Below are 15,829 nucleotides of genomic sequence, written 5' to 3' on the forward strand. Positions count from 1 at the left end.
TTATGTTCACTACCTCATGATCAAAATAAGGAGAAAGAAGACCAAGGGACCTACTAAAAAGAGTATAAATAATGTTATTTCCATTTTAAGAAAAAAGAAAAAAGAAACTACTATAAGCCTCTGACGATGGTTTTTTTTATTAATTTTTAATTCAATAATGTTTTATTTGAGATTATTAAATTCACTAATTTATAAAATTAGGAGCATTTTTGTCATATTAAAAAAATTTAATCAAGTATTTTTTTATTTTATTTTGTAAAATGTAGAATCTAAATTGTCATTTAACAAATTATAAAACCTCTAGAGTAACCTTTATAAAATACAATAACCATAATACTATTTACTCATAAAAGTAAAAAAAAAAAAAAATAGGAAAGCATAATAGGAATTAGTGGGTGAAGTGAAGGGACACGCCCCCACAACCCCTGCGAGAATGATGCCTTTGGAAATGCTCATTCGTGGTCATGTTGTTTCAATGAGGATATGCTAAAGGAATGAATGGGAAGGAGTAGGAGAAAAGGCCTCTCACTCTCCTTAAATTTGCTACATAAAGCAAAAGGAAGACTTAACAAATTACACCCTAAAATGCATAGAGTCCCCGCTCCCTAACACTAACAGTAACACTAATATCATTACCCAAAAAAAAAAAAAAAAACTAACACTAACACTAACTCATCCACGCGCTCCCCATTACCCCTCTTAATCTAAATGGGCGCGTGACCTACACTTCAATTCTCTGGGGCTTGTTCTGCGGTTAGTGATGGGAAAGGCAATTCCAGAAAACGATGACGTTGAAGCTCACCAGCCTCACACGGACTGTAGGACCGTATATGTTACCCTATTTCACAGGCGTATGTACACCTCACACTATCAACCTATACATTATCCTGTACAACAATAAGTAGAGAGATCAAACCGTTCAAATTAGAAGAACAGCTTTCATAAATTAGTACCCACCGCAGTTGATTAAATTTCATTTTCCTTTTGCCAAACCCAAAACCTCCCGGTGCACACAGAGCGAAAAACAGAAAGAAAGGAAAACCGTATGAGTTTTATTGCTCTCCCCACCCCTGAAGAAGAAGAAGAAGAAGAAGAAGAAGAAGAAGAATATATAAAAACATTATTATTAATTTATTTATTAACCTTCTACTGAAGACCGAAATCCAAACTCGAAAAACTACTGAACCAGAACCGGTTACTCATTCTTTTTTTAAACAGATGCAACCGACATCTGGCCATAGCAGTAGTAGCGTCGGCGGCGGCGGCGGAGGTGGTGGAGTGAGTCGAGGTGGACTCACTCGGTTCAGGTCGGCTCCGGCGACCTGGTTGGAGGCGTTGCTGGAGGACGAAGAAGAGGACCAGTTATTAAAGCCTACTCAGTGTTTGACACAACTCCTCACTGAACACTCTTCGCCGCCGGCCACCGCAACAGGATCCGTTCCCTTTGGTTCTTCCGAAGATCCGTGCTCCTTCGCCGATGAAGCTTCCGGGTTTCTACGGCAGAACAGCTCTCCCGCAGATTTTCTCGGGAGTTCTGGTCATGTTTCCGATGGATTCTTCTCGAATTTCGCGATGCCGGCAAGTTTCGACATGTCGTCGTCGACTAACGTGAATGTCGTCTCTCCAACTGGCAGTGGAAAGCGGGCGATAGAGGTCGAAACTGCACGGAACTTCTCAGGGAGCATGTCGTCTTCTCCCATTGTGAGTACCACAATTTGATTCCAATAGCTTCTCTTTTGTAGCTGTATCGATCAAAAATTAAATTAAATAATTTTGCTTCTATTCTTTTCTGTTTTGGTTCGTAGAAACTGGAGCAAGGTGGACATGTTTCTGGTTTGCTAGATATGGAGATGGAAAAGTTCTTGGAGGACTCAGTTCCTTTACGGGTTAGGGCTAAGCGTGGTTGCGCTACTCATCCACGGAGCATTGCTGAAAGGGTTAGATTTTTTATTTTCTATTTTGAATTCTTTGTTTAAATAAATAAATAAGGAAAAGGTTTTGTGTTTATTCTTTAATGTTTTTGCTTAGTTTTCTATAAAAATTTCTTTATTAAATAGGTTCGGAGGACTCGAATCAGTGACCGTATCCGAAAACTTCAGGAGCTTGTGCCGAATATGGATAAGGTGAGTGTATAGTTAGTTCTAGGCATCATTTTATGGTACTTTTTGTTTTCTTCCCCTATTTTCATTTCGTTGTCCGAAGATCTTGAGATGGGAGATTTTATTTATTTATTTATTTTTATAAATACGGTTTACAGGTGCTGATTAATCCTATTTGAGAAAATATCTGATGATAATTATTATATATAGTAGTGGGGTTTTACATACTTTGTAATTCCGTTAGTAAACTGTAGTACAAATCTTTTATCCGTACACTCTAGTGAGGCTATCATTATCATCATCTTAGAGAACTTAACGCCAATAGTTTTTATGTCATTATTCAAATTCTGTTGAATAAGTGTGTACTTGAGCTTTTTTCACAGTTCAATCAACTTTTTCATTTTCGTTAACAGTACCTTTCTTTCATCTGTTAAGATTTCAAGTCTTTGATCACTCTCCACTTGGTAAAAGATATTATTTATTTAAGAGTTGTCCGATTTCTTTAAAGATTAACGCAACCAACTAGTAATGTAGGACTAGTCTGGGGAACGGAGCTTGAGAAAATGGTCAAGATAAGTATGTAGTTTGTAGGTAGCCTGCAGCTCGCAGCCTTTGCCTTATTTGAATTACATTTACCCTGTTCTTAAAAGAATTCCACCTTTATGTAAAAGTTACGTTTTCTGAAGACGATGAATAGATGATGTCTTTACGAACTCATCATATAACTCATAACTATAACATGTAGTCTTAATTAGTTTGTTCCTAAGCCTAATTTATGTATCCACCTTTTAATTTTACAAATTTTCTTCTAGCCCGTATTATTTCTTTTTGTTATTTTTCTAAGGTTTATCGGGTTGTTGATTTGGTTATCATACAAACATTAATAAATATATATATATTTATTTATAGATATATTTATATTTGATCTTGGCAAGTTGCTTGATTAATAATTATACAAACTCTTGCACATTTTGTCCTCTACTTTTTTTTTGTTAACTTTGGATGTGCACGTGAATTTAAAATGTCATCTATTTTATTTCTATTAATTAATCAAATTGAAAAGATTTATACCTTGGTCAGTTAATTTTTTTAAAAAAATCATTGACAACTCTTGTTCTCCGTTTGCTACCCTTCCAAGTCCTACCATATAGGATGACACAGAAGCAGTTTAATCAAGTTTTTCTTTTTCTGTTGAAAAAAAAAATACTTCATACTAGAATATAAATACATATTTCTCCCAAGACACTTGTTATTAGAAAATGTGAACCTCAGTATGGAAAATGTTCATTTTATATATGGATTCACCAAGTATATTATTATGTAAATATTAAGAATACTTAACAGGTGAAAACAAAATCTAGTGTTCTTCAGAAGCATGTATTACATGTGAAGTTGGGGCAAGAAATGCAGATAGATTAATGAGCATATCTTTACATTATTTGAGGGTTTTAATTTTTTTAGTACTTAATGATAGAGCTTTAGGGTTTTAAATTAGTAAAGCAAGAATTTTACAAGTCATAAACTCGTAGCAAAAGTGGTGAGATGAAGATAGGCATGTAACAGTTTTTTTTTTTTTTGACAAGAAGGCCATTAAATAAGAGTACAAGACAACAGGGCTAAGGCTTAGCTCTCTCTTACCGAGCAACCCTCATATGTACTCTTTAGATATTGCTCACTCGTACCTTTTAGTGTTTTTAAACTGCCCATTACTGAAGTAAAATCCTTCCGACGGCTTCACGGGAATCATTCTATGGATGGGTTTGTCCCAGTATTTCTTGCAATGTGCAAAGCTTATTTTGTTTCCCTTCTTGACTGTGCTTTTCTAATCTGATTCCATTATGGGGATGAAACCCCTGCCTATAGGAATAAAACCTTTTCTGCATACGTAAAATCACATTTTGCATTGACAGTGCTTGTGAACTTTTGATACTTATTTGAATTAGTATCAACTTCTTACCGCGACTCATTTTTTTTGTTCAAATTCTGTTCAGATATATTAAGAATATCAGTGATGATCGTGTTTGATAATAAATCCTCATAAATTTTCTTGAATACTCTAAAATTTAGTCTTAACAGCTTACTTAAATTTTTAATTTTTTTTGTCACTTTTTGCTGACAGCAAACAAATACTGCTGATATGTTAGAAGAAGCAGTGGAGTATGTAAAATGCCTCCAAAAGCAAATTCAGGTATCATCTGACTTTTGCTAAATGAAAATGTTTGGAAGTTTGAAATCCATTTTTTTAAGCAATTATATAATTGAATTTTAATCTATTTTGGACACCATTACATATCTACAGTGATTTAAGGTAGGAAATTAACATATTCTTAGAAGTTTCATGTTTGAAGTTGATGTAATTAATAGAAACAATATTTTTACATATTTGCAAACTCTGAAAATGACAGGAACTCTCTGAACATCAATTGAGATGCAAATGCAAAAACAAAGAATAACCAGCAGAAGGTAATGAAAACTACCTTTGTACTGTTTAGTGTAATTATTAGATTATGAGATTTCACTAAAGTTTCATCATGGTGGTATTTTGATAATGCTAATTCTGAAGATCCACCTTGTAATTTAGAGATTTATAGTACTCTCATTGCAGTATTCTTCTCCATTATGTGTGAGAGTATATGGTCCATCATTAGGATATAAATTCGCTTCATCCTGCTGAATGATTGCGTAGTACGTATGTGTAGATTGGAGAGAGTACTGTTATATATAATTCATTATTCACATTCTCTGCCATGTATTTGGGCTATTTTATTCATTGAAAAGTATCTGTGGAGCTACATAAATCAATAGAAACTTTTCTGAAATTTGAATACCTGTTGTTTCTGGTTACTCTTTATGCAGTAGTTATTTTTCACTTCCAAATATGTTATATATTTGAATATATACCATAATGCAAATTATCGTATAGGCAGAAGTCTACTGTTGATGCGAAACATTTCAGAAGTCTACTACTTTCAGATTTGCATAAAAATTGGAGTTTTGTTTTGTAAATTTTGAGAACATCTTGTCCTCTAATTATCGTTTGCAGCTTTTTTGCATAGTTATCATTAATATTATTAGTCTCGTTTTGTGTGAAAACTAAATAAAATAATTCATAAATAGGCAGAAGATTTCATAGAGAGGTGTCGTAATTATATTCATCATTTCAAACAATTGATGATGTTTGTTCGACGTGTAATATAGCATCCATTATTTCGTATGATAAAACTCCTAGTTCTATGTTTTAAAAGCTGGTGTTTACTTTTTTTTTCTTCAATTGATTTAAACAAGTACTTTTATTTGCATTGCCTAACTTCTGCTCCTGATATTTTCATGTGCTATCTATCAATGTCTATGAATAGATCGTGCAATTTTATTGCCAAAACTGAGGTTTCAAATACAATTTTTCATCTTTTCAAAAAAAAAAAAAAAATACAATTTTTCATGGCATAATGGATATTACACCAATGGTTATGTATTTAATTTTGTAAATTCTTTTCTATATAAATCTAACTTGCGCAATTTATTTTCTTGTTTGAATTATTTGGCTTGATTGTGAGTTTGGCTATAGTTTTTCCGAATTTCTCAAACACATTCATGGTTTAATCAAAGAATAGAAATGACCTTTGTACAGTATTACGTATAACCGTTGCAATATGATGAACACTGATGCACTTTCATTTCGTATACAATGTATACATATATATATATAAATATATCTGAGCTAGATTATAAAGTTTCTGAATTCATTGCAGATATTGTCCATAGTCTTGACAATCTATTGAGTACAACTTTATCTGTCGGTAAGTGTACATAAAAATTGTTAAAGATACATAGCTATGCCCTTCGTACGAAGGAATACATGGCATTTTTGCATCAACTTATATTCCATCAAGTTCTTATATAATAGTTGCATTTACCACTTGGCTCTTTCGTTATTCATACAATATTTTCAGGCTGAAAGCAATATAGACCTATTTAATTATAGGGAAATTCTTAGGTAAGGAAAATCTGTTTTCAAGTGGAAAAATTATAACCTAAATTTTTTACACAATAGTGTACATTGTAGCAGATATTTCTACCGGTATTCATGAAATTTCGAATAATTTAGGTTGCTTTTGGTAAAATTTTTGTTTTTAAATTTTTTATACTCAAAAATAAAAATATATTTTTGTTTTATGTTTTTTTTTTTTATAAAATAAAAATGTGTTTGATAACCATTTTTGTTTTCTGTTTTTTAAAATAAAAATAAAAATGTGTTTGTTAACTTTTATTTTTATTTTTTTTATTTAAAAAAATAAAAAACATGTTTAGTAAATTTTCTTTCTTTATTTTTACAAAGAATCACAAAAAAAAAAAAACACCAGAACCCAAAAGCCCCAACTTCTGACTTGAGAGACTACACTTACACTCTCTTATACGCTCTCACAAATCACAGGCTTCACCTACTCTCTCTCTCTCACAACCCAGAAAATTCAGAATCAGCTGAAAACCCACTTCAAGATTTGGCATTCTGCTTCAATTTCTTGAATCTAGTTTGTGGGTTTCTTCATTCTTGTGCTTATGGAGGAGAAGGGAGCTCTGTGAGTTTTCTTCTCTAGCTGAAAAGTGAAAAACCCTGTGTTTTTGCGTCGTCTTCTTGTTCTTTCTTCTTCTACATCTTCTTCGAGAGGGCAATGTGAGGATAGCAGTGTTTCGAATTAGAGAGGGCCTATGATGGTGGCAGCCATTTCAGAAGCAGCTTCAACTAACCCTCCAAACCTAAAGACATCTTCTTCTCTTTGTCAACAACAAGACCACCAAACCCATCTCCAGAACCCATCGAGACCACCTCTCTTGCCTTCAGAGAAAAATAATGGCATTCTTCCCAAAAAACCCAGAGGTAGACAAGTCTCTTCCAGGTACATGTCTCCTTCACCTTCTTCTTCCTCTACTTCAAATTCAACCACATCGTCCTCTTCCTCTTCTCGGAGATGTCCTTCTCCCTTGCTCTCACGCTCCACCAATTCCACGTTGGTTGCAACCCCGATGAACTCTTCGGCGCCGAAGCGGGCCCAATCAGTGGACCGGCGGTGTCCCGGGACGACGGCCCGCCCCACGACTCCTCTCCCGGAATCCACCAGGCAAGGCAATGCCGCTACGGAAGTCTCAGCGGCCACTAAGCTTTTGGTCACTTCGACTAGGAGTTTATCGGTTTCGTTCCAAGGGGAAGCCTTCTCGCTTCCGATTAGCAAGACTAAGACAACTGCGACGCCGAGCTTGCGAAAGGCTACGCCAGAGCGACGACGTTCGACCCCCTTAAGAGGAAAAATCGGCGATGGAGGAGGAGATCAGGTTGAGAATTCCAGGCCTGGTGATCAATCGGCAATGGAGGAGATCATTTGTTAAATTTTAAAAGTGATAAAATGTTGTTTTCAAAATTTTAGAAATTTTAATTAAAATTTTAAGAAAATAAAAGTAAAAATGTTTTACTAAACATGTTTCTTATTTTTGTTATCATATTTTTAATGATTTAAATAGAAAATTATTTAAAAAAAGTTCCCCGAACAGGCCCTTATGGTGTCTATTTTAGAAAATAGAGTTTAAACTATCTTTTTTAAATAGGTGCAACTTACTATTTTGAATTATGTTTTTTATATGAAAAATTATTTAATTTTTTTAAAAAATTAGCGGGATACTTGTTGTAACTCTAACTCTAATATACATAGTCATATAAAAAATTAGTTATAATTTATCTAAATTTCGAAATAGATTTACCTTTACTTATAAAGTGATGGCCCTACTAAGAATCTCCCTATAATTATATATAATATAATATAATATAAATGAAAAATTTAGCTGTTTTGATATCCGTACTAAATTTACTTATTTCAGCTTTCTAGTAGCCGCTTCTACTACCACTAAATTATAAACTCAGATCCACTCCATATGTTGGACAATACATAGAAATAGAATAACAAATAATTAAGCACTTATGTTATTTCCAGGTATTCTGTAGTTCTTATTCGCGTCAATTGCAAATTGTTATTGATCGATGAGATTCATCGAGCAATTGAGACGATTATTTATGTCTGGAAATCTTTTGTTATCTTGCATGTGCGTCATCGCATTCACGATGAGCCATAAAGGGTGAGTAAAATATATAAATTTATGTACATTATATGTATATTTATAATAGTGTGATTAGCCTGATCGCATTCATGATTAGAATGATTAGCTTTTTTTTTTTGAATGACATTTCTATTTACTTTTTTTATTTAATTTCTCATAGTTCACTACGTTAGTTCTTGGTTAGCAGTTGTGCATACCAGATAATATAAGAATTTATATATTTTTAAATGCCTACATTCTTTATGATGAGAATTAGAGTTAACAATTAATTAATTATGAGATTTATCCATTGTTATTGAAGTTTTTTTATTTGCAGGAAGATCATTTGTTTCCAACCATATAATGAAGGAATATTGAAACAAATATAACTCCACGACATCATTTAACTCATAGAAATAACACTAATTAGTTGTTTTTAATTTTTTAACTGGAAATACAATTAAATAGGTATGATAGTTATATGTATTTTCGTTTAACTTTTTGTTTTCGAGTAAGCATTAGAAAGTCATTTTTATTCAAGCAAATACCTACTGTAAGTATATTATTTTTCAAAATGTGAACTGTTTTGTAAAGGGATATTAGTTATCATAATATGTTTGAAGATTTTATGATTGAGCATTGCTATAGGGTAGGTGTATACAAACAACATTTGTATTGATATGTGCAATTGAGTATGTCTCACATATTCTATTTTAAATTAAAATATGTGGAATCCATGTTAAGGGGTGTTAGGAATCATTGGTGTCTCTATAATTTGTTATTGGTAGGTACAATTTTTCTTTTTGAAAACTCGGGAATTTTTTATTTATTTTAATAGGTAACTTGATCTAAATTATCAACAGTTGCAAATAGTATGAAAGCTCATTTTTTTTCATATATACATATTTGTAAGAATGTATTGATAGTATTTAAAAAAAAAAAAAAAGATGATGTATATATATTTTAAAGGATACAATTCATATATTAATGAGAAATGTAGCATTAGCTAAAATAAGAGTTGAAATACAACGGGGATGTTCTTCCTATATTAGGGGCGCCTGTAACGCCTTGCTTCCTCTAGAATTGCCTGCAGTTGCATGTTAGAAAATTACGCGTGTGATGTTGTTTATAAAGAAAATAAATAACATGTGATAGTGATATAAAATAATTAACATAAACATATGTTGTGAGAAGTGGAGATGGAGGGAAGATAATATAAAGCACATGTATTGTAAATAATGCTTTTGTGTCGAACTGACTCTAGTGTATCACACTATCTCTTTAAAACAATTATGCCTCTTACTAGAAGCTAGAGGATTGCTAACAACGTTTGTCTCCTAAGATAAAATGATTTATGATCAACAGCTAAGCGCCTCGATTCTACTCCTAACGAACTGACATTAGATGTATGAACTTAGAGAGCTTCAACTATAAACCATTGATTAAGAGAGAATTTTTCGAAAATTGAGAGAGAATTTTTGAATGGCGTGTCAAACAATGAGGGGAAGTCCACTATTTATAGCCTTCAAGAATGACCAAGTTCTTGAGAATTAAGCAAATAAAATTGAATATCTGCCTAAAAAGTCAATTTCAGGTATCTGCCTAAAATTGAAGTAATTTTTGTGTAAGGAAAGGATGAGATCTCTAAGATTCATCCCTAGAGTGTTCTAGAATATTCTTGTCATATTTGGAAGGAAAAATAAATTCTGGTTTGCAAAAGAAGTCCAATGCAGGACGCGGGCTAGCGCACACAAGTCACAAACATTTTTGGTCAACTCACAATAATTTGCATCCCTGTGCATGCAAAATAGGACCTCATTGCTTATCAGCTTACCAAGTTAAGAATATGAAACTCTATGTATAGCTTTTTAAACAGGTGTTCAAATTTCTATGTGAGACGAACACAAATCCCATTATTTTTCTTATTATTTTGCCTACTTTATGTGACAATTTATCATTTACTCTATAACTATTTTGAATATATAAATACTTGATTTTTTATGTACTCGTGAAGGAGAATACAAATTTCCAAAAACATTTCACTAATAACAAGTGATTCTCAATAAAAATTATGCATCAAAATGTTACTTTAAAATAGTGTTACACACTAACACTATTTTTTCCAACATTGCACACAATTACTCTCCATAACACATGATCTTAAATCGCATTTTTTTTATTGGGGCACTTTGTTATATATATTTTTTGTTGGAAAATTAAAATATATATGATAAAAGGTAATGAAAATATGAATTTAGAGGAGTTTATTTTAATGGGAAAATGCAATTGCAATTTAATGGTAATTATGACATAGTTCAAATATAATTCTTCCAACAAGAAGATGAATGTACGCATATTTAGCCTTTACAATGTTCAAAAGCTCCAACAAAAAATCAATAATAGAATCTTCTACTAAAAATCTAGTTTAATTTATATAAATATATAAAAGAACTAAAATTAGAAGAGAATTATTAAAACTTATTACTGTATCTAGAATACTTTATAATTATAAAATATTTTAGAATATAATAGGAAGAATATAGAACATTTTAGAAAATTCTTGAAGAAACGTAGAAGTTATTATTGTGTCTAGAATATTCTAGAAAATTCTTGAATAAACTTAGAATTAATTAGACAATATACAATTAATTAGACAATATACAGAAAGTTATAGAATCATTTAGAGAAAAGTAAAAAGTAGTTAAATAAATTAGAAAGTTAGAAAATTTTATAAAGATTTTGATGTTTCATTTGTAACTTATAAATGCAAGTGTAATCAGTGCCAAAAGTGCAAGTGAGAAAATAGTCAAAGTGTGTGAGATTACAAGAGTATCTAAAAGAGTCCATTTGTTCAAAGTGTTCTAAGCTATTAATCTTCAATAATAATAAAAATGTTAGTAATTTTCTACTCTACAACAACTGCCCAAACACCTGCACTAACTTCATTACTCTACAATTATTGTGCCATTCTTGTTTTGGTCTATTTTGTGTCTGTTTATAAATATTTTCCATAATATATTATGTACTTAATAATATAGTGAATAACAGTTTTTCTAAAAAGAATATAAACCGTAAAAAATATTTTCGTAACAATAAAACCAAATAAATCAAATAAACTATAACATTTTTTTTACACTTGGCACCATTTTTTGTAACTTAATTACAAAAATACCATGCCTTATTTAATTTACTTTATTACCATTTTTGGTGTACCGTCTTTTTCACTTTTTGGTTTTTGTTTTTTTTTTACAACTTTATATCTTTCTCTTTTTTCCTTAATTTTTAAAATCTTTTCCGATCACACCGCTAGTTGGTTGGGCTCAAGAGTGATACCATCAAGACATACTCTTCAAGGTGGTCATTTTGATATGTGAGAATTGGGAAGCGTATGTTTTTTCGCCGTCGCCAATGAAGATGACCAGAATAAAAAACAAATTTTTAGTTTCTTTTTTATATTTTGTTAACCAAAAAGTACATAAATTTTATTCTTATTAAACTTAATCAAAATTTAATATACCAAAATTTGTATTCTTAATTTACATTTAAAAGATATCATAGGATATTTTAAACAACTTTAAAACTATTTTAGAAACATTTCAAGTAACTTTTTTAAAATAAATTATTTAGGATATTGTTTGGTAGCTTTTAAATAGAACAGAAGACACTTTTTGGTAATTCACTATGTTTGTTGGTTGCTTTAAATTTGTGACATACTAAAAAATTTAGTTATATATCAAAAGGTAACCAATTAGTATCTTAAATGATTTTAATAGCAACGAAAATGTAGATTTTAAAAGTAACTATGCAATATACTAAATAATATCATTTTCTAATATCACTTCCAATTGATGTTCTACTCTATTTTTTTTCAAATACATCACTTAAACCTTACTTTTTCTATTTTATATCAAACATTTACATTACATCATATATCAGCTTCTCTATTTCTTATCTATATTTTCTCTACATCATTTAAATATTTGTTTATTCATTAAAATACTAAAAAAAAGAAAGAGAAAGAAACAAAATAAAATGATATATAATTAATATAGAAAGAGAAAGAAAGAAAAAATAATAAAATAATTTTAAGTCAATGAATAGTTGTCTCTACGTAGAGTAATACTATTCATTAAGGTAAAAAATATGTAAAATAGCTCAAATTTAACTCATCCATTAAAAGCTCATTTTTACTATTTTTCTTTATATTTTTAAAAATTAGCTAGTTTACCTCATCTATTATGAGTGCTCTAATAAGCTATTCACGGTAACTTGGAAGTATAGGAGTAACTTTTTATAGTATATGATAACTATTTAGTTTCTAAAATCGACTTGAAGGTAAAGTAAAAATATCTTAAATAATAAGAATATAAATTACATGAGTGACTAAAAAAGTCTATTAAAAGTTACCGTGTAGTATACTAAATTAATATTTATTAATAAATTATATGGTAACTTGTTATACTATATGACAACTCATTAGTTTCTGAAATAAATGTATCTTAAATAATAAGATGCCATAATATTACCTAAATATAACTAATTGGTATTTTAATATGTCTACAAATAAGTTTTGGAGGTAATCAAAATGTACTAAAATAATATGATCTAAAAATAAAGGTTGTGATAAAAAAAGTGACCAATTGGTATCTTATCACTATCGTAAGAAACAAAAGTGTAATTTTTTACAACTTAGAAAATAAAAAAAATTTAGGAAGCGAGATTTTCTAATTTTTTTCTTCAAAATTCGGTATGCTATATTGACGTGACACCGATATTTATGTACATAATTTAGTTGAATGTATTTTTGTAAATACTTTGCATTCTAGGTGTATAAATGTAAAATTAAAAACAAAGCACTTGTATAGATAATATTATTTATGATAAATTTAAAAAATACAATATATTTATAACAACATATTAAAATATGATATTTTATAATTTCGATTATCTATTTATAATATATATTTTTTAAAATAATATTTTCAACAGTTTATAATTTTCTAATCTATTACTTTCTGTAATTTATTTCTAAAAAACATTATTCGAACACAATTAAATTATTTCTATTATTTTTTAAACTTTAAGCATTCAAAAATAATAATATTAATATTAAATATTTGAATTTAATCACCAAAAACTTAATTATTGAAATTTAATAATTCAGAAGCTCATTAAAACTTTCTAACAATGATTTTTAGTGGAAACAATGTTGAAAATCCTAAATTTCTTATAGTGATATAGATAAAAACATCTTCATGGTTTATTCATCAGTGAAAATATATTTTATAATTAAATGTATTTTGAATTAGAGAACTGGAAAATATATTCTATATCACACATTATTTTATTAATGAATAACATTTGTATTCTAATTTATAATATTTTTACAATATAAAATAATAATTATGTCCACATGTCATACACTTATAAAAGAGAAAGCAAATGAGAATCTAATAGAAAATTTTCTTAGCACTCTAATTTAAAATATCACTCTACAAGATGTGACACGTTCTAAAAGTAATAAATTTTAAATAATTTAAAATGATTCTTGGTTTCAAAAACAATATAACATAAATTTAGTAGAAATATATCAAATAAAAGTTTGAGTTATACCACTAAAACCAAATAAATCATAATTAAACCTTCTCAAAGTTAAACGAAAAAACAGTGTTTTTATATATATATATATATATACCACTATAGTAGTTATTAAAAATAATCATTATTTATAAGTATTTTTAATATTTTTGGTACATAAATAAGTTGCAACTCTAATATTTTTACATAAGATGTATAGTGTAGTTACAGTAGAGCTCCCACAAATTATTAGGAAATTCTGACTAATTTAGGATGTTGAAATCAAGATTCAAATAGCTTGTTGCACGCGTGCTTGTTTAAATATTTATACGCACATGCAATAGGCTATTTAAATCCTGATTTCGACATCTTAAATTATCCAAAATTTCCTGAACCTGTAACTACATTATGAACCGTCATGTAAAAAAAATAAAATACAACTTATCCATATACAGAAAATACTAAAAATACCTATCGGTAGTGATTAAAAACAATAGCTACCCAAAAAATTTCCATATATATATATATAGATGTATATAAATGTAGCGCACCAAATTTTTTTTGGTTTAATTAATTTTGTGCTTTATTTTTTTATTAATTGTTAAGTGTCAGGAAATTATTTTTAATTGCTTGAATTGTTTGGTAGAAATTGTGTGAATATATTTTTGTTAATTGTTTATTTTAGTTTGTAAGTAAATGAGTTTTGGTTGTATGTATCAAGGTGCATGGTCACAAGTGATGCACTTGAGTAATTGTGTGTGTGCATGTGCATGATTGCATGGTGAACATGCAATAGTTTTCTATGCATATTGTATTTTTATTTTTATTTATTTATTGTTATTATAAAAATAGAAAATAAGAAAATAATAAAAGGGGTAAGCTATTAGTGGCTTTGTCCCTATCTATGGAAGGTTGGAAATTTGGGAATGTAGTGTGAAAAGGCCACCTTTGGCCGTGTATAGAGAATGAGAGAGTGAGGGTGGTGGTGTGATGGAGAAAATAAAGAGATGATTGCCTTTTTAATCCTATATCAATTCCTTTTATTATTTTTGTAATTTATGAAAATTGAATAATGATAGAGTAATGGGGTGATTTTAGGCAAGGAATGAGAAATTTGATTTGGGAAAGTTTCCCATTCCCACTAGGAGGGTAGGGTTTGGCTATGGGAGATAAAAGGAAAAAGGAAGAAAACCTCTTGGTTCATTTGGTGACTGCCGAATTCTAGAGAGAGAAGGAGAGAAGAAAAACGTGCAGGAGAAATGAAGGAGAAGAGAAAGAAGAGGAGGCCAAGGCTAGGGATCCTAAGGTATGGGTTGAGGTTCATAGCATTACATTTTTTCCTCTTCTTCTTGATTCTAAGCAAGGCAAAGTGATGGTGATGATAAGTTTGGTTTTGTTGCAAGAACTTAGAGAGTTGGAGGCTAGGGTTCTGTTTACCGAGTTTTTCGGAAACGAATAACTAACAGAATGATAAAAAGATAAGAACTGTAGAAATGCTGAAATGTAACTAAACAAACAGTGTTTTTACGTGGTTCAGGCGTTAACAAGCCCTAGTCCACGAGTCGATGTTATTATACTTGGAAAAGGTTACAGTAAGATGGTTGGTGCACAAGAACTTCACACACTCACAGTGTTTCTCTCGGGTTCTCTTGAAGAAGATGAAGCTAGAGAGATTTTAGTAGAGTTTTTGCTATGTGATTTGTTCGTCCTCTCTCTTCTTGTAAAATGAAGGGGTCTTTATAGCTAGGGTTTCGGATTAGGGTTTTTCTCTACGTCCATGAGTCTTAATTACACCGGCCATAAATAGGAGATACAATTACTGTAGTAGCATGGCTACAAGACTCTATGTGGGTATATTTACGTGAAAGTATGGGGAACACACAAAGTCAGCCGTCTTTTCCAAGTTGTCAGCGGAACAGTAGGCGAAAAGGTACCCTTAGGCGTGCTGGGATGTGTGCGGCTTTGACCTGACGGGCGTGTCAGGCGGGATCCTGTGTCAGACGGATATCATTCCAAATATGCCTTCTCCCGGACTCGACCGTTCGGTTTTGTTCTGTGCGAGGCACGGA

At 30.5% G+C, this 15,829-nt stretch overlaps 1 protein-coding gene across 5 annotated transcripts; it reads left to right on the forward strand.

Moving 5' to 3' along the window:
• Nucleotides 1-937: 937 nt before the first annotated feature.
• On the forward strand, nucleotides 938-8,812 carry LOC133807447 (transcription factor bHLH80). 5 transcript variants are annotated; one of them, XR_009879369.1, is made up of 8 exons: nucleotides 938-1,701; nucleotides 1,806-1,937; nucleotides 2,058-2,123; nucleotides 4,219-4,287; nucleotides 4,505-4,562; nucleotides 5,849-5,896; nucleotides 8,081-8,222; nucleotides 8,521-8,812. XR_009879369.1 is itself a non-coding variant. In XM_062245787.1 (6 exons), the coding sequence occupies exons 1-5, from the start codon at nucleotides 1,219-1,221 to the stop codon at nucleotides 4,550-4,552; spliced, it is 798 nt and encodes a 265-aa protein (XP_062101771.1). In that variant the 5' UTR covers nucleotides 938-1,218; the 3' UTR covers nucleotides 4,553-4,562; nucleotides 8,521-8,812. The 5 variants fall into 5 exon arrangements, 2 of the variants coding, with proteins under 2 accessions (XP_062101771.1, XP_062101770.1); XR_009879371.1 differs by lacking the exon at nucleotides 8,081-8,222; XR_009879370.1 differs by lacking the exon at nucleotides 5,849-5,896.
• Nucleotides 8,813-15,829: the final 7,017 nt, after the last annotated feature.

This window comes from Humulus lupulus, chromosome X, assembly GCF_963169125.1.
Source record: "Humulus lupulus chromosome X, drHumLupu1.1, whole genome shotgun sequence".
In the NCBI taxonomy this organism is placed as follows: Eukaryota; Viridiplantae; Streptophyta; class Magnoliopsida; order Rosales; family Cannabaceae; genus Humulus; species Humulus lupulus.

Bases quoted from the DNA above. Each gene is read 5' to 3' on its own strand.
- LOC133807447 (XM_062245787.1), top strand. From the start codon at position 1,219: ATGCAACCGACATCTGGCCATAGCAGTAGTAGCGTCGGCGGCGGCGGC. The intron at 1,938-2,057 runs GTTAGATTTTTT...TTTATTAAATAG, and splicing joins CACGGAGCATTGCTGAAAGG to GTTCGGAGGACTCGAATCAG. The intron at 4,288-4,504 runs GTATCATCTGAC...TGAAAATGACAG, and splicing joins GCCTCCAAAAGCAAATTCAG to GAACTCTCTGAACATCAATT.